The sequence below is a fragment of the Musca vetustissima genome, unplaced genomic scaffold (genome assembly GCF_032173495.1).
Source record: "Musca vetustissima isolate MV318-11 ecotype Yass unplaced genomic scaffold, APGP_CSIRO_Mvet_v1 utg13842, whole genome shotgun sequence".
NCBI lineage: Eukaryota > Metazoa > Arthropoda > Insecta > Diptera > Muscidae > Musca > Musca vetustissima.
The window spans coordinates 24,735-45,589 of NW_026887015.1; the positions used below are offsets into that span (position 1 = coordinate 24,735).

At 32.4% G+C, this 20,855-nt stretch overlaps 1 protein-coding gene across 1 annotated transcript in view; it reads left to right on the forward strand.

Annotated features, from left to right (window-relative positions):
* The window catches only part of LOC133334505 (dopamine D2-like receptor), a gene marked incomplete at its 5' end in the record, with an annotated part of 69,760 nt that overhangs the window by 21,550 nt on the left and 27,355 nt on the right, over positions 1-20,855 (forward strand). The window contains one exon of the mRNA XM_061542821.1: positions 20,187-20,296. Coding sequence (XP_061398805.1) covers positions 20,187-20,296 — 110 coding nt within the window. The remainder of the gene's footprint in view (positions 1-20,186; positions 20,297-20,855) is intronic.

Here is a 20,855-nt window from a genome sequence, read left to right on the forward strand (position 1 = left end):
ATGTCTAGAACTTATAAAAATGCCTCTTAAATGATTAATTAGTTTAAAAACGCTAAGTACTACTGGAAAGAAGTTAAGTTCGGTTCCAAATCGGCCAAGCCTCTTTCCGTCAAAAAGAAGCAAAAAGCACAGAACAAAACAATTCCTCACATTAAAAGCAATGGAAACAATTAAAACGATATTAGAACATGCAAGCCAACAACAACAGCAACAAAATTTAGCCTTCATTTGTTCACTCGCCACTTAAAAATTTTCACTGTCAAGAGTCGACGGACAATGAAAGAACAATATTTGTCCGGTGGTGGTAAGAGAGGTGGATTGGAATTACGAGTTAATGTGCATGTAAAATTTTTTAATAGAATTTTCTCTTCGCGTTCGCTTTTCCCGGCAATAACCCAAACAACGCTAATTACCAATTTGCATAAAAATACTGTCTGGTCGGGAATGCTGTTGAAATGACCTCCAACCAACCAGTCAGCCAACGGAGCGAGCGACCAGTGTAAATATGTTTAGCTGTTGGCCTCTATTAGTGAGTGGATGCCGTTCGTTCATCGTTATATCAGAAGAAAAAAATATTTGAAATAATTAAATTGCACGCAACATTGGAGAACTCTTCACACGCACACTCACTCAAACACACACACACATACCATAACAACAACATTGAAATTATGAACATTATTTTGGCTAACAAAGGCGGCGGATATACCCTCAAAAAATTTTGTTATTGTTAGTTGTACACAATCGATGGCTGACTTTTATGAAAAATGTTTTTTCTGTAACAAATTTAAGTTTAGGTTAATAACAAAAAAGTGGCAAAATTGTCATTATGGAGATTGATTGAAAGTGGAAGTAATCACGGTAATTGTTCTTAATTGGAGTTGGAGCGTATGATTGTTAGTATATGTGAGTAATTATTGTGTATACGTCACGAGGTTTATGATGAAATAATAATTTTTGCTGAATAGAAAATTGACCTTTTAGCTAATTGTAATTAACTAAATTAACCGAAAATGTAAAAAAACCTTTGAGTGTTATGTAAATTACTTAGAAACTATTCATAATTGCCTGTGACCATTAACGCGAGAAAGGTTAATAGATTCAAAAGCTACGTAATAAATCATATGACCAATTTGTATATAAACAAATATTTTTCATAGACTGCAGTTATCGTGGACAATTAGTACGGCGTGGACTATTTAAAAAATATTCTTTCGAGGACCACTTACTTTAAGCTACTATTGTAGGCGTGGGTTTTTAATGTATTTTCAATGACAATACAAAGGCCTGTAGGTCGATTCAGTAACTTATAACGATCCGACAATCGACAATTTTGTCTACACATAAAATCGTTTGCAGTAACGAACATGTTATTTGTAAAAATGTAGACAAATTGTCAATAAACTTTCAAAAAGCTTTTAATTTGGAACATTTTGAAAACAACATACACACAAATTATGAACAAAACATGGCATGTTCAATATTGAAGAATATTTGTCGATAAGTTAACTTCGAATTTTTTGGTGTTGTTTATTAACAACATTTTTAACAATTGTTGTTAAAAACTGTTATAGAATTGAAATATTGTTTATTTTGTCGTTATAATATTTTATCGATGTGAGAACTGTTTAAATTTGATAGTGAATCGACCCACTGGATTCTTTAAAGAATATTTTTCTATGGACAATACAAAGGCGTGGCTTTTTTATGAATATTTTTATAAGGACGAACATAGGTGTAGATTTTTAAAAGAAGATTTTTTAAGTGACGAACTTATGTGTTGATATGTTAAAGAATATGTTTTCAAAGGCGTGGATTTTTTAAAGAATATTTTTTCAAAGACCATACCAAGGCGTGGATTTTTTAAGAATATTTTTTCAAAGACCATACCAAGGCGTGGATTTTTTTAAAGAATATTTTTTCAAAGACAATACCAAGGCGTGGATTTTTTAAGAATATTTTTCAAAGACCATACCAAGGCGTGGATTTTTTTAAAGAATATTTTTGCAAAGATCATCCTCCAATAAGGCGTAGATTTTTTAAAGAATATTTTTGCAAAGGCGTGGATTTTTTGAAGAATATTTTTTCAAAGACCATACAAAGGCGTAGAGTTTTTAAAGAATATTTTTGCAAAGGCGTGGATTTTTTAAAGAATATTTTTTCAAAGACCATACAAAGGCGTAGAGTTTTTAAAGAATATTTTTTCAAAGACCATACAAAGGCGTAGAGTTTTTAAAGAATATTTTTGCAAAGGCGTGGATTTTTTAAAGGCGTGGATTTTTTGCAAAGGCGTGGATTTTTTAAAGAATATTTTTGCAAAGGCGTGGATTTTTTAAAGAATATTTTTGCAAAGGCGTGGATTTTTTAAAGAATATTTTTCAAAGACCATACAAAGGCATGGATTTTTTAAAGTATATTTTTTCAAAGACCATCAGAGCCACAAGGCGTGGATTTTTTAAAGAATATTTTTTCTTGGCTCTACAATATTGGCATGGATTTTTTAAAGTATATTTTTTCAAAGACCATACAAAGGCGTGGATTTTTTTAAGAATATTTTTTTAAGAATATTTTTCAAAGACCATACAAAGGCATGGATTTTTTAAAGTATATTTTTTCAAAGACCATACAAAGGCGTGGATTTTTTTAAGAATATTTTTCAAAGACCATACAAAGGCATGGATTTTTTAAAGTATATTTTTTCAAAGACCATACAAAGGCGTGGATTTTTTTAAGAATATTTTTTTAAGAATATTTTTCAAAGACTATGCCAAGGCGCGGATTATTTTAAAAATATTTTTTCAAAGACCATACCAAGGCGTGGATTCTTTAAAGAATTTTTTTTCTAGGCCATGCCAAGGCGTGGATTTTTTAAATATTATTTTTTCTAGGTCATACCAAGGCGTGGATTTTTTAAGAATATTTTTTCAAAGACCATACCAATGCGTGGATTTTTTTAAGAATATTTTTTCAAATGTTTTTTTTTAGAGACCAAACAAAGGCGTAGATTCTTTTTTTAAGGGACAAACATAGGTGTAGATTTTTTAAAGAATACTTTTTAAAGGATGAACATAGGTGTAGAATTTAATGAATATTTTTAAAGAACGAATATAGATGTAGATGTTTTAAAGAATATGTTTTCAAAGTCGTGGATTTTTTAACGAATATTTTTTTCAAATGCGTGGATTTTTTAAAGAATATTTTTCAAAGACGTGGATTTTTTAAGGAATATTTTTAAAAGGCGTGGATTTTTTAAAGAATATTATACTATAATATTATATCGACTAATTATTATAGGCTTAAAGAACATTTTGTTAAGTCTCCTATGTTTGTAACACCCACCTTAAGTATACCGATATACCTCGACTAGCTGAGTCAATCTAGACATGTATGTTCTTCCGTCCGTCTGTCCGTTATAAATTGTAGTTATGGACCGATTCTCACGAAATTGTGCATGCATGATGGATTCTGGACAAATAAGACCCATATTGTTTTTTGGTAATGATCCGTTAATATTAAGAGATGAATTGGACCAACAACTTTATTTCTCACTGTATCCTAATTGCTCTAGATGCCACAATAATGATCCGAACACAACGAAATTTGACACCAGGAGGGGAATCTGGCCAATGAATAGGCATGAGTTTTTTAATGAAGATGTGTCAATATTTAGCGGGTCAAATGGTCCCAATCTTTTGTGAGAAAATTGACACATTTTGTATTCTGGGACGTATATATTTAATCCCGAAGGCATTGAGCCGAAAGCAGAGAGAAGAGGTTGACCTTTAATTTGATGTCAATTATATTGTGGTATGTACTCATATATATATATATACTACTACTTATCACTTTGAAATTTTATATGAAGTTCCTGTTATGGTCAAGGACGATGGCTATAATTTTCGGTGATGTTGAGATAATATTTAGGTGGTTAGGATAATCGGTCAATATTCCAAGGGTCAAATAAACCAAAAACTGAAATGGCCAAATTTTTATTTTACGACTTAAAAATTCACATGGGGAAGCTGTTGACCAATAATCAGTCAATAGGTTACAAATATCGCACAGGAAATTAGATTTCCCTGGTATTTGTGTAGGGTATCATATGGTCGCCTCCGTCCGAATATACTGCTCCGCTCATTGTTTACGAAAATTTTCATATGGAATAGGATATTTTTAAGAACATTTTCTTAGGGACTAGGATATTTCTAAAAATATTCTTTCAAGGATCAACACCAAGAAAATGGAGTTTTTTAAGAATATATTTTTACAGATCAGCACAAGAGTGAATGGAGTTGTTTAGGATTATTGTTTCTGGGACCAACGCAAGAGAGAATATATTTTTATAAAAATTATGCTTTTAAACAAATATTTTTATAAGACCCGAAATTTTCTTGAACCAAAGCTCACTCAGACAATGCGGAGTGCATTTGGAAATGCTCGTCAGTCTGACAGGAGCGTACGATAGCTCTTGAGTGTAGTAATTGCTTTAGTCATTCAAACATTGCATATCGTAATTTTCCTTCGAAACTTAAATCAAATTTAAAGATCGAGAATATCGGTCCCCTCAATTTTGTCAAAATTGTATCAAAAGCTAACTTCATAATGTTATGCGAATGATTTTTTTTTTCGAATTGAAACTAGCTTTGCACAACCTTATATTTAATACTGTGAAGCGTTTGAAGGTGAGGCTTTTATTTTCTTTTACCTATACCACAAACTTTTCATACTATAATATGTTTACCAACCCTTGATCTGGTCTGAAAATGGTCGATCTTTGGTATAGCTCCTTTTCGGTATGTTCAAGTTCTAATTTTCCAACATGAGTGTCCGAAGTTTTGTTTTTGTTTAATTAAAGCATATTTTCTAAATGATAATTATAAGATTGGATTTTCAATGACCGTCACAAGCGTGTACTTTCTTTTAGAAATACCCTTTCCGACGTTCACCACATGTGTGGATTAATACCAAATATTTGTATTTTCTTTATTTCTCTTTGGTTTTCTATTTAAATTTTTCTCTAAAATATTCTCGCATAACATTATTCAAATATCTCCGATCCGATTATTTAATACTACTACCCATTTTCAGTACAAAGTATAAATTCTATACATGCATAAATAACAAAGAAATACTCTGTTAAACACAATCTGCATTGTACACCAGTGTGTGTGTGCGATTTTTGTCTGAGGAATTGTTTTGGTGTAAAGAAGAGAATTACTGACATTTTGTGAATTTTTTTCCATCGTAAACGGTAACATGTTGAAAATATTTAAATAAAGGAAGTCTAGATTTCACTTGCACTATATCCGTACTTTGTAGAAGGGTCTACGAATGTGTAAGTGTGTGTATATGATACATACACTGGTATTTAAGATGCATTGCAAATACATAAAAACCATGTAATACATGTAAAGGATTTGTTAACGGCCTTTCAGTGGGTGGTAGTAGTTGTAGCTGTTGCACGCGTAAATACTTACAATGTAGAAAGTACTGTTATTCAGTTGTGATGATTGAGTGCAGGAGTGTGTGTTTCAAGGAGGATATTGTAGAGTATGTAAAAGAAAATGAAAGAACACGAAATGTAACAAAAATTATCCAACATGCTACTTTTTAAAATTGTTCTTAAAAATTTCCGGTTGTGAAGGTTTTTAACGAAGTAAAATAAATCAGATTTGATATTTTCATTATTTGTAATGAATGAAAATATCAAATCTAATGTGTTGCACTTTGTAATGCAGAAAGTGGAAATGGCGTAAAATTGTGGTCATGAAATATCCTGTCCATATAATATCCTGTCTTTCAATGTCAGAAGTATTTCGTCAATAACCAAATTCAATGAGTTTAAGAGGGTTATTGCTGAGTTAAAAAGTATTCCAGCGATTATTGCTGTCCAGGAAACCTGGTTCGATACAGGAAATGTAAGCATTTATGCTATTGAAGAGTTTTCTGCAATTCACTGCTGTAGAAGAGATTCATTTGGCGGAACAACGGTATATATAAATAAAAATATAAAATACGAAGTATTAAAAAAGCAAAGTCGTGATTTTGTAGAGGTTATTGCTTTCAGTTTGCCAGATATAATTGTAAACAGCAAACCGTTAATTATATATTCTGTATATAGATCGCAGAAATGTTCATTTTACAAGTTTTGTTCAAAATTGGAAACGTTGCTATTGGAAATTAACAATTCCCCTTGCATATTTTTGGGAGATTTAAACATTAATTTACTGTGTGATAACAATGAAAGAAATCATATTCTTGATACTTTCGCAACCGTAAATCTATTATCTTGCCACAACATGGTAACTCGCCCTATGGGAAGGACCAGCATCGATTGTGTTTTTAGTAACATAGATCATATGATATCGGTAAATTGTATTGAAAACAACCTTGCAGATCATAACATGATTTTTTGTACACTAAGCTTCTCTGTTGCTAATTTGAATTTAAAAACTATTTTTGAAAAACGCAATATTATCAATTATGATAAAGTAGGAAAATTTCTTGATCTACACTTGAATGTTGGTGGATTAGAAACTTGTTCTGAATTATGTAAGAGCTTTACTAATACATGTACTTCAGCTTTACAGGAATGTTCAAAAATTTCAGTGACCCAGACTAGTATTAAAAGGAAAATGAATCCATGGATGACTGATACCTTGGAGAATATAATTACCTATAAAAATAAACTCCTTTTACAAAGGAGGAGAAATAGGAATAACAAAGAAATATCAGATTCACTCAAGAGGATAAGTAGAGTAATAAAAAGATGCAGTAACTATTTAATGAACAATTACTATAAAGAAAATTTAAAAAAATGCAATGGCGATGTAAAGAAAACATGGAAGTTTTTAAATCAACAGCTTGGAAAGCAAAGGCCAGAAGTTAAGATAATTTTGACCGAAAATAATGTTCGTCTATTAACAGACCAAGAAAAGGCTAACTATTTCAATCAATACTTTTTAAATTCAATTATTAATACGCGTGCTAAAATACCAATATTTGCTAGTGATGATATAAATTTTTTCCGAACTCTAGTTCCAACATTTAACAGTTTTACTCTAGAACCGATTTCATCAGAGTGCATAGAAGATATTATGGATGATATGAACGGTAACAAAGCTCCTGGTTTTGATAATATTACATCAAAATTACTCTTGACTAGGAAATACGCTGTAGCTCAAATTATTACGTTAATTTACAATTTTATGATAAACGAATCAGTTTTTCCAGATGCGTTAAAGATACAGAAGATAACCCCTATTCCAAAATGTGCAAATACACAGTTAATACAAAATTATCGCCCGATTGCTACACTTTCTACAATTAGTAAAGTTATCGAAAAAATTATTTTTATGCAGCTTACTGATTATTTAGAAAATATTAGTTTAATTTTTGAACGCCAGTATGGTTTCAAGAAAGGTACTGGTACAAATGAATGCGTTGTTGACCTTATTGACAGCATATGCGGTGGATTAGATAGAGGTCATAAGGGTGTTGCAGGGATGTTTTTTGATCTCACTAAAGCATTTGATTTAGTAGATCATAAAATATTAATTAATAAACTTAAGACTATCGGATTTTCCGCAAATACGTGCCAAATTTTCAAATGTTATTTGGAAAATAGGAAACAATGTGTTCAAATTGGAGATGCAATTAGTGATATAGTTACTGTGATATGCGGGGTTCCACAAGGAAGCGTACTTGGACCATTACTGTTTAAAATTTTTATTAATGACATCAAGAATATAAAGTTTTTTGGTAAATTATTTATGTATGCAGATGACATTTGTCTTATTTATGAGTATAATAGTGCTAAAGTGTTACAAACACAGGTAGAATATGATGCTTCTGTTTTATGCGAATATCTAAGAATAAACAAACTTTTGTTGAACCCAAGTAAAACAAAATTGGTACGATTTAGACCGTATGTCTCAAGAAATGATGAAGTTGTAAGAGTACATGTAGATGGGCATGAAATTGTTGAATCTGACGGTGTGAACTACCTAGGGATGTACATAAGTCAAAATTTAATATGGGAAAAGCATATATGCAATATAAAATCCAAGTTGTCAGTTGGTATAGGTATTTTATATAAATTTAAAAATAAGTTGAGTGTCGAATCAAAAATGATGCTCTATCAGTCTCTGGTTCATTCTCATTTAACATATATGCCAATGATTTATGCTGCAAGAAATACAATGTCCCTCAAAAGTCTACAGTCTAGTCAGAATAGAGCATTAAAAATTGTTTTTAACTTACCACAGAGATACTGTACATTAAATCTGTTTACAAATTATGCAATGAATATACTACCCATTATTGGTTTGTACAAACAACAACTGAATATATATGTATTTAAGAGTATCAGGGGAATTGGATCTAATACAATACATTTCAACCCAAATTTAATAGTCACGAATCGTATGACAAGACAAGCAATGGACTTAAGCGTGGCTCGTTGTCGTTTAGAATTAACTAAACAACGGGTTACATATATTGGTCCCACTGTATTTAACTTACTTCCTGTTCGGTTAAAACAACTATGTGAATTATCTTGTTTTAAGCGTGAATTAAGAAAATATTTGATTAATGAAATGGAAATACTTCTGCCATCGTAGGACATATCATTATTATTTTTTATATACACATATATATGTTTTTATTATAATATAAAATTAATGTCATAATTATTTTTAAGAAATAAAATGTATATTTTGCCAGCTAACCTCAAAAAAGCCATTCAGGCGCTGAGGTATAATTGTAATAATGTATTTCTTAAAATAATGATATAATAAAAAAAAAATGTCAAAGCCCAAGTAGTAGTTATTGCAACTTTTATCGGGTCTTTGACGTATACTCGATGGAATTTATTTTAAATGCAAATTATCCACCCCCCCCCCACTCCTCCTTATTGATGAGGTTATAACTATAGCCACAGGGAAAAGACTAAAATGACTGAATTTAGAATCTTGAAATTTTGGATGAGGGTCACTCTTAGTCCAAAAGTGGTAGGAAAGGCAGGGTTTTTGGAAATTTGTACTAGAGCTGTTAAATTTGAAATGAGGGTCACTGACGGTGTGTAGAATAGACATTCGACATATATCTATCCGAAATGTACTAAATATTGTACAATTTCGTAGCATGAGAATGGATAGAGCTAAAAACTTGAAATTTCGAATGTGAATTAAGGTTGAGAAGTAAGGTAAGGAAGTGGTTTTGAAAGGAAGTGGTTTTAAAAGCGTGTACTCATGTATACGAAAACTGCTATATGTCACTATATTTGGTACAATTTTTAATTGGAGGTACAAATAATCCTGAAATTTTAAATTAACATTACCGCCGGAGTTTAGGATTTAAATATATACGTAGTTTTGGATATTTTTGCTTATGTGCACTAAAAGTACTAAATGGTACTGTAGTTGGTACAATTTGAATTTGGGTGAACCGATGGGGTGTAGGATTGGGGTATGAAGGAAATTTTGAAAATTCGTACTTATGTGTACCGAATAATGTGGTACCGAATTGGGTTTTGAATGAACCGATAGAGCTGGAATCTTGACATTTGGAGTTAGGATCACTGTTGGGGGTAGAATTGAGCAAATTAGGATGTTTTAGAAATTCCAACAAATGTGCACCAAATTTGGTAAATTTAAATTTTGGGTGAACCTATGTACGAAGTTTTGGAAATTTGTCCTAAATGGTACCAAATGTGGATTTGGGTGAACCGATTAAGCTGGAATCTTAAAAAAACTAAATTGTACTAAATATGGTACAATTTGTATTTTTGGTGAACTGATAGAGCTGATATCCTGAAATTTGGAGTAAGGATCATTGTTGTGATGTAGGATTGGGCTATGTAGAAAGTTTAGGAATATTGTACTAATGTGTACCTAATGGTACCAAATGTTGATTTGGGTGAACCGATAGAGCTGGAATCTTGAAATTTGAAAGCTTTGGAAATTGGTACTACTGTGTACTAAATGGTACCAAATTCGAATTTATGTGAACCGATAAAGCTGGAATTTTGACATTTGGAGTTAGGATCACTGTTGCGGGTTGTATGAAGTTTAGGACATGTCTACTAATGTGAACTAAATGGCAATAAATTTTGTACAAAAGAATGAACCGATAGAGCTGGAATCTTGACATTTGGTGTTAGGATCACTGTTGGGGGTAGAATTGAGCAAATTAGGATGTTTTAGAAATTCCAACAAATGTGCACCAAATTTGGTAAATTTAAATTTTGGGTGAACCTATGTACGAAGTTTTGGAAATTTGTCCTAAATGGTACCAAATGTGGATTTGGGTGAACCGATTAAGCTGGAATCTTAAAAAAACTAAATTGTACTAAATATGGTACAATTTGTATTTTTGGTGAACTGATAGAGCTGATATCCTGAAATTTGGAGTAAGGATCATTGTTGTGATGTAGGATTGGGCTATGTAGAAAGTTTAGGAATATTGTACTAATGTGTACCTAATGGTACCAAATGTTGATTTGGGTGAACCGATAGAGCTGGAATCTTGAAATTTGAAAGCTTTGGAAATTGGTACTACTGTGTACTAAATGGTACCAAATTCGAATTTATGTGAACCGATAAAGCTGGAATTTTGACATTTGGAGTTAGGATCACTGTTGCGGGTTGTATGAAGTTTAGGACATGTCTACTAATGTGAACTAAATGGCAATAAATTTTGTACAAAAGAATGAACCGATAGAGCTGGAATCATGAAATTGGGTAATAAGATTTTCACTGGTTTACGTGATGTAGGTAGCAATTATAGAAATTAGATTTAGGTGAACCGATAGGATCCAGAAATTTTAAAATTAAGATTTAATTACTTCCCACATTCGCTAAAGAATTAGCGGGAAAATGCTAGTAGTTAATAAATAACGCCTGATTGTTCCTAATCTATATATTTCTAACAACAGTTGTTTCACTATTTACATATACTTAAATGCACTGTGCAATTTGCGGTCTTAAATTTCCATGTCATTTTATATAATGCCGTTCATGCTAATTAAATAAGCTTACAGTTAAAGACTTTACCCCTTTTTGTCACAAAATGCATTGCAGCATTCTTTACAATTTCAAAGAAGGCAGAAAATACACAAACGTTTTCTCGGAAGTCATAAAAACATAACATCTTACTTCAGACCCAAGCGACAGGATGTTAAAAAGGTTGTTTTTTAGACTCTAAGTAGGTGTATAAGAATTGACATTATGCGTGTGAGTATGTATGAATGCGTGTGAAGGAATAACATTTACTCGGTTAATTTATCCGCTGTTTTAATAATATTCTTAGACACACACACACACTCGTAGACTACATTACATTTCATATGCGTAGTTCGGCACATATGTAATATACACATATATATATATACCAGAAAAACGGAATATGTCTGTAATTTATTTATGTATGCTTATTTTCGTCATCTTGTTGCCATACAAATATATATTTTCATATGGTCTAGGTTAAGGATTTACTACTACTGCTACTAAGTACCTTGGCTTGTCTTACCTTGTAAGGGTTAGTCTTGACTTACTGTGTTTTTTTTTCTCTCCAGCTATCGAATAGAAGGCCAACACCTGGCAATGGCTAAAATGTTGAGGTATTAGTACGTCATTTCGCCACTCTTTGGCAGTTGCGATGCTTAATATGAGCTATATAATACGGTGTGTTGAAAACAACAACAACAACATGAAATAGAAGAAAACACGCAGAGCGTGTAATATGAAGATATAATGAAGGGACATTGAAAGAGAAGAGTAACAAACATGAACTAACACGAAAAGTTTCTTAACTTAATTAGTTAGTTGGAGGGGGTTGTTTTGTGTGTGCATGCAGTATTTGTGTACAAAAATTATATATTAAATCATATATTTATAGGGAATACAACAAAGGGGTTATAACATTGCACACAACAATTTTGAAAATAATAACAAGGCAATTGTTTTAATCGAATCTCAACTTTTTTAGAATTTACAGACTAGATTGTTAATTATAAAAAATCAAAGAAAGGGATTATTACAAGCAATATTTTGTATTTGTATTTTTCAATGATTGTCACAAGCGTGGATTTCTTACATAATATTCTTCAAGGACCCTTACAGGTATACATTTGTCTAAGGACCATCATAAGCGTGGGTTTTAGTATACATGCACATCATTTCCGAAGGCATTGGAAGGAATTGAACGCAATCGCTCGCCGAAGTGAGTGTAATTTGACATACCGGGTTCACATAGTGTAAACAGCACCTTTTCAAAAGTTTTTCAATAGATTCGTTTGAATTTTTGTTCACCAAATTTTCACGGTGTTATATTCCACGTCGATGCTATATCGCACGAAAAATAAATGTTTTGCCAACTTTATTTTTATACCCTCCACCATAGTTTTTTTTTGTGTTTGTAACTTATCGAAATACTAATTTCCAAACCTATAAAGAACATATATTCTAGATCAGCGTAAAATTCTATGCCGATTTAAGCATATCCGTCTGTCTGTTGTAATCAATCGAGCGTCTAAACGAATTGAGATAGATCGTCAAAATTTTGCCTGCAGGCAGGTCAAGTTCGAAGATGGGCTATATCGGTCAACGTTTAGGCATAGCCCACAAAGGGTACCCCCCAATTTTCGATATATTAGTGTTTTGGAGCTAGCTTTTCAACATACTACGGTGAAATTTGAAACATTGGATTCATATTGGGTCCCAAATATCTCTACTAAAAATTATAAATATCGGTCCACTTTTTCTGTTAGCCCCCAATTTACCGTGTTTTGGGGGTTTTAAGCGCGTTTTTGTACAGAATTCGCTGAAATTTGGTACAATGGGTTATTATTGGGTACAAAATATCTCCACGAAAAATTATAAATATATGCCAATTTTTTCGAATAGCCCCCATAACTCCCCCAAATTTTAAATTTTTTGTGGATGTTGATCATTTTTTTTCGACCGAAATGGCTGTAACTTAGTACATGGAGTTATTATTGGGTAGAAAATCTCTCCACTAAACATTTTAAATATAGGTCGATTTTTTCGGGTAGCCTTCAGATAAGGTTACCCCCAATTTTCGATATTTTGGGGTTCTTGAGCGCGTTTTTCAACCAAATTCATTGTAATTTGGTATTTTGTGGTCTCATATGGTAACATATCTTCCTACCAAAAATTATTAATATTCTACCCTTTTAGGGGTAGTTCCCATCTAAGCGTATTCTACCATAGTATATAGTCGTTACTCGAAATAGTCACTATTATCCTATAAATTATGGAATTGTAAAAGGAATTAGCCATGTAAATTACATTAGTTTGAGGATTTTATACTCTACCGTGCGTTATCAGTATCAGTCCACGTGAGTGGAATATAATGTGGTCGGACTACCCCTAAGATACCCTACATAACTAGCATTATACTATAGCTTTCTGCGGAGCAAAGCCTTGAGTCCAGATATTTACATTCTTTTTCGTAGTTTTGGTATATTAAATCATATAAGAATATGTAGAGCCCTTTACACATAGTATATATACCTCATACCCGCCCAATTGCAGCATTAGATTTTGCACTGATCATGTCTTCCTACCAAAATAAAAAATTCAAAGCCATGCTTGTTCGTTGGCAATATCCCCTTTTATGTATGCTAATTCGTGACGTTAGGGTCATAACTGTAACCTCTAAGGCGGCAAGAAAAACTGATCCAAAAAACTGGTATATTTCATCCCAGTAGTATCATCCGACCATCACTAAAAACTATAAGTATCGTCCTCGAACCTAACCGAAACTTCTCTCAAAATTTCATAGCCATCATCGCGCATTTGCGGCCTCTAGTGTGGTATTCCCATCACCACACTACATACCATGTGATTATTTATATATTACTCCAATATACAAAAATATAATTAATATCAATTTAAAGGTCAACATATTTTCTGGGATATATTGTCTATTTCTCCGACGTATGTCTTCTGGAAGAAATTTTCAAACTTAAGTCCTTGTCCTTCGTCAAAAAAGAATGTCTATACTTTGTCAGGAACCCCCTCTCAGTAAAAAAAATCTTGGCCATCGGGTCATTATTGGGACCTTCTCAGGACCAGAAAAATACACAAAAACAAAATCTAAATTTTTGCCGATTCTACCAAAAACAATAGCCAAAATCGACCTACATACAACATTTCATGACAATTGGTCCAAAACTGTGGCTTGTGTTTTGTTTACAATTTATAATTGACAGACTGACGGGCGGATGCACATGTATAGATCGACTCAGCTAGTAAATATATGACGATCGGTATAAAGAAAGTAGATGCATTATTTTTCAGTGTTACAAACTGTTGGGCCACACAAACTTATAATTTGTTTTTATTTTTAAACTATTTTTTTGAGAAGCAAGCTTATTCCGTTGTCTAATCACAAATTATTAATTAACACAATTTAGCATTTGTATCCAAAAAAATTCTGGTGTTTTTAATTCAATACTAATGTAATAACCCTTTAAATGCAATAATATACTTCTATATACTTACCAAAGTGTATCTTATATTTATTATTTTTTTTTTTTTGCCTTTGATGCGTATAAATGCTGTTATTCCTGTCCCAAAAGAGATTTCTTTGACATTTGACATTATTTAAGCAGAAGAAAGAAAACTGTAACAGCACAGAAAAAAACCAAAACACAAACAGCAGGAAAAGCTGTCACACCACGAAAAACTTAACACTTCTTGTTTTAACGAAAACAGGAAAAAAATTATGAAAAACAACAAAAAACCAGTAAGGAAAGTAGTAAAGTCGGACGGGGCCGACTATATGATACCCTTCACCACTTTGGGTATATTCAACAGATGAATCCTAACAGACGTTGAAGGACCATAAACACGAAAATGGATCCATAAACATGTCATTCTGCATCCTATACTAAATTTTTCATATGGTCAGATATGGAGTTGATATAGATATATTATATATATATGGGAGTGTCTAAATCTGGACCGTTTTTCAGGAAACTTAACACACATCATTTTAGACCCAATTCAGTACACTATACCAAATTTCGTACAAATCGAAAGATATATAGGGTATTTGGTGGACCATTTACATTAAATCGGACGAAAATATATATGGGAGCTATATGAACCGATCTTCAGGAAACTTAATACACATCATTCTAGACCTAGTTTGTTGCGCTGTGCCAAATTTCGTTCTTAAATCGACTCAAAAAGTGATTCTATGCATATTCTCAAAAGGAGTCATGTGTCTATCTCGTTTCCATTTGCCTGTTACAAACATATGCACAAAGACATAATACCCTGTACCACAGTGTGGTGAAGGGTATAAAATGAATTTGTTTCAAGAACCTCAAAATACCGAAAATTGGGGTGTACCCTTATATGGGGGCTACAATAAAAAATTTACCAATATTTATAATTTATAGTGGAGAGATTTGCTACCTAATAAGAACTCGACGTTTTAAATTACAGTCAATTCGGTCGAAAAATTCGATCAGAACCCCCCAAATACCAAAATTTTGGGGGTACCGTTATTTGGGGACTACCAGAAAAACTGGACCTATATTTATAATATTTAGTGGAGTAATTTGTCACCCAATAAGAACCCAATGTACAAAATTTCAGTCGAAAAATCTGATCAAAACCCCCAAAAACCGCGCTCAAGAACCTCAAAATACCGAAATTTGGGGGTACCCTTATATGGGGGCTATCCGAAAAAATGGACCTTTATTTATAATTTTTGGTAGGGAGATTTGCTACCCAATAAGAACTCAAAGTACCAAATTTCAGCGAATTCAGTTAAAAACCGCGCTCAAGAACCTCAAAATACCGAAAATTTGGGGGAACCCTTATATGGGAGCTATGCCTAAACGTGGACCGATTTTCTCCAATTTCAACAGGGATCGTCCTTGGGCCAATTAAGTGACCTGTGCCAAATTTCATCCAAATCGGATCATAAATGCGACCTGTACTTTGTTAACAAAAATACATGGACGCACAGACGGACGGACAGACGGACATGCATAAATCGACTCAGTGAGTGATTCTATGCATATTCTCAAAAGGAACCATGGGTCTATCTCGATTATTTTTGCCTGTTACAAACATATCAACAAACACATAATACCCTGTACCACAGTGTGTTGAAGGGTATAACAAAGAAAACTCAAGAACCATATAAAAAGAGTGTATGTTTAAAATATTGGATTAAGATTTTATCACATTGTACGAGTCAGTCAGTTTTTCATACTGGTTTTCAGTTTTCTTTTATCTACTGCTGCCATTTTACTTTAGCATGGCTCAATGACAATCTTTGTTGTCATATCCATCCAGTGGTGGTGTTGCACATTTTTAAGATGCTTATAATATGTGTTCGCCAAAAATTATGTGCGACATTTTAAATGTCAACTTCGTTAAATGCCAAATATTGTTTTTTTAGAGCAGATATTATATCTTTGATGATAATTACTTTATAGATATTAAAGAGCATTGGAAAATTACGATTTGGTAAAAACTTTTATATTGAAATATATATTTTTTAATATTCACGTCTTGATGCATATAATTCTACAGCCACACTCCCGATTGCCTTTATATTCGAAACCAATATTTATCGCATTTAATACCAGTCCATGTTGATATGCATTAATTTATAGTTTTATAATCAGCCTCCAGAGCGTATAATCATCCCCATTGTTTATTTAAAACCCTCATACGCTCCCATATTCTCGGCGTTAACTCTGACAATTTATTAAATTCATTCGCAATATTATTTTTATAAATCTTTTTAATTATTCGTTTTTTTGCATTTACATATGACAAAGTAAACATTACATTTTTGTCCCTCGTTCAGTTTTTTCGTAATTACATTCACCCTTTTATTCTTGGATTCACTTTTTTCACGAAAAGTGTTAAACGTTAAAAAATCCAACCAAATTATAAGCTATTGAAATCCGAATGCTTGGTTGGCAATTCAGCACACAGAAATCAATTTAAACCCCATTCTTTTATTCCTCGTGAATATTGAATCGTGATTATTGGTTAAAATCCCTTCAGGCAATTATTGTTATGGTAAATATAAATTGCGAGAGCGCATTTTTATAAGCGATAAAGAACGTGTGTGGGTGTACTTAATTTGAAATATCTACGTATGAGAGAGTTTACATTGAACATGTAGTAGGGATTTTTGATGGGATGGTCCATCAAAAATATTCTAAAACAAGTAACAAATACGATAATTCGTGAAGATAATTCGTGAAGAACGCAGATGCGCAATTTAGAGCCCATTCGGTTGGAAAATATTTTATTAGGAAATATTTCGTTAAAAATGTCGTGCCTATAAAATATATTTAAATAATCCACATCTATAATAGTCCTTGAAAAGAATATATTTAAACCAGTAAGGAAAGTTCAAAAGTCAGACGGGCCGACTATATGATACCCTTCAACACTATGGTTACATACAAGAGGCGCTAATATATACAATATCCTGTAGATAGAAAAGACATATAATTTTTAGACGAAATGGAATCGGGCGAAATTAAATGTGTGATTTAGATAGATATTTGAACCTAGTACAAAACCCCATAAACGTAGCATTTTGAAATCTATGACAAATTCCATGTCAATCGATGAGACTTGGATTCTTTGGTGTACCATTTATATGAAATCGAACAAAATTATTTAAAAATTGTAAATCTAGACCTTACTAAGTAACGGTACATGCGAGCTATATCTAAATCTGAACCGATTTGCACGAAATCATTCTAGACAGAATTCTGTGTGATATGTCAAATTTCGTGCAAACCGAAAGATATATAGGAACTTTGGTACACCATTTACATTAAATCGGACGAAAATATAACTCTAGTCTCAATTTAGTACGCTATGCAAATCGAAGGAAATTTAGGGTGTTTCGCACACTATTTACATAAAATCGGAATAAAATATATATGGGAGCTATATATAAATCTGAAGCTACTTTCACGAAACTTAACACACTTCACCCTAGTCTCAATTTAGATCGCTATCCCAAAATTCGTGCAAATCTAATGAAACTTAAGGTCTTTCGTACACTATTTACATATAATCGGAAGAAAATATATATGGGAGCTATATATAAATCTGAAGCGATTTTCACGAAAATGAAATGAAATGAATATATATTTAAATTATCCACACCTAAGTCCTTGAAAAGAATATATTTAAACCAGTGAGCGGAGCAGTATAGTCGGACGGGGCCGACCATACGATACCCCACACAACTACCTCGGAACTCAAATTTTATGCGGATGTTTATTCCGAGCCTATTTCGTGATATTTGCATCCTCTTGCCCGATTAGAGGTAAACAGCACCCCTTGCTCAAACTGACATATTTTCCGAATATTACGCGTATTCAGTGCAGCTATTGTCCAGATTCCCTTCACCGTGGGTTGTGTTGTGATGTTCGGCTTTCATTTGTGGTCTATATATCGACTCGAAAATAACACAACAAATTAAGTTTTCGGTCCACTTCATTCCAAAATTATTATCTGATCATCACCGAAAATTATAGGCGTTGTCCTTGACCATAACTGGAACCTTATGGGACATTTCAAAGCGATCAGCGCTATAGTTCCGCTCTCTAGAGTGATAATGGGTTACTAAATAATATATTAATACGAAGATACCTGTAAATATTTAGGTGTAACTTCCACATCCGACCACATACAACAATATAATTGGTATTAATTTAAAGGCCAACCACACCTCTTGGATATAATATCAACTTCTCGGGTTTATGTCATTCAGGGGTAAATATATACGCTATAGAATACAAATTTTGTCATTTTTCACACAAAAGTCAGGGTCCATTTGACCCGCTAAATATTAACCAATCTTTATCAAAACAGGCTTGCTTATTCTTTGGCCCGATCCCCTTCTCCATGCAAAATTTCACGATGTTCCGGCCATTATTGCGGCCTCTGGAGCGACCAGAAAAACCGACAAAAATTTAGTATTTGGTCCATTTCATCCCCTAAATATTAACCGATCTTTCCCAAAAACAATAGGGGTCTTCATTGGTCAGAACCCATCCTACATGCAAAATTTCGTGAAGATTGGTCTATAACTGTGGCCTGTATCGTGTTTACAAATTATAATGGACAGACGGACGGACGGACGGACAGACGGACGGACAGACGGACAGACACATATGTCTAGATCGACTCAGCTAGTCGAGATATGACGATCGGTATACTTAATGGTGTGTCTAGGGCCAATATTTCGCGGCGTTACAAACGTTTGGGGCTGCAGAAAGCTATAATACCCTGACAACATAGTTGTGTAGGGTATAATTATCAACACCTAAGTCCTTGAAAAGAATATATTTAAATTATCCACACCAAAGTCCTTGAAAAGAATATATTTAAATTATCCACACCTAAGTCCTGGAAAAAGAATATATTTAAATAATCCACACCTATAAAAGTCCTTGAAAATAATATATTTAATTAATCCACACCTATAATAGTCCTTTAAAAAATATATTTAAATAATCCACGCCTATAATAGTCCTTGGAAAAAACTTATTTATATAATCCACGCCTATAATTAGTCCTTGAAAAAAATATTTAAATAATCCATGCCTATAATTAGTCCTTGAAAAATCTTTGATATTAGCCTTCAAGAATCTTGTGTTTTGAATATTTTTAGGGGGTTTCACAAAAATGGTCTTTAAGAAATAAATTTACAGAAATATCTTAATTAATATATGTATGTGTATACATGAACATATGTATCTCTGTATGCAAATAATATCTATCAATATCTAATATACATTCCTCTATCTCCAAAAAATTGTCATAATATTTATTTCTCAGAATTCCATTATTAATAATGATTGCTACCAATCAATGCTGATGAAAAATAAAATTGTCATGAAATGAGCAATATATTGACATACATATATACACACTATATGTTTGTATATCGTCTACAATGAAACCATGCCATTTCATGTGATATGAACAATATTCAAACATATTCTTTTATGTTGTATATTTGTAAAACTCTGTATACACACATGTGTTTGTGTGTGTGCGTGCGGGTGTTTGTTTAAATAATTGTTTAAATTCATTATTGTTTTATCTTCTTCATTCTCTCAACTTTTTTATTTTTGTTCTCTTTCTTTTTTGCAGGTAAACGTTACATGGGGCTTACCATATTTTGCGTGTGATTTTTATATAGCCATGGATGTGATATGTTCCACTTCATCGATTTTTAATTTAGTTGCAATATCAGTAGACAGGTAATGTATGAAATTAAATGTATACATACGTATATGCGGTATGATGATGATATTGTAATATGAGGATGTGATGAAATACTCGTTTTTAAATTAATTATTTAATGAAAAAATATACTACGTAATTATAATATGGAATGGAATTTGAAACATTTTGAAATTTCCAAAAAATTAATGATTTTATTGATATACATATCGACGCCTCCGAACCATAGTATGCTAAGTCTGAAAAGTGAGTTTTTCTGTAGAAGCTCTCAAAGTTTGGAAGTTTCACATATCTTACGGGCTATGCTAAGTACATTTTTGCTTATAACTTTGGTTTGGATTGGCCGATGATTACCAAAATTTCAGAGAATATAAATTAAGAACCGCTAAAACATGTCGACTTAGCATACTATGGTTCGGAAGCGTCAATATAATACAAGAAAATATTCAATATTATTTTAGAACATCCTTATATACAATATCAGCTATTCAACCACTATGAAAACCAAACAAAATAACTTGGCTCATAAATTATTATTTACTTCTATTCATGTACCGAACAAAAAACTACGCATTG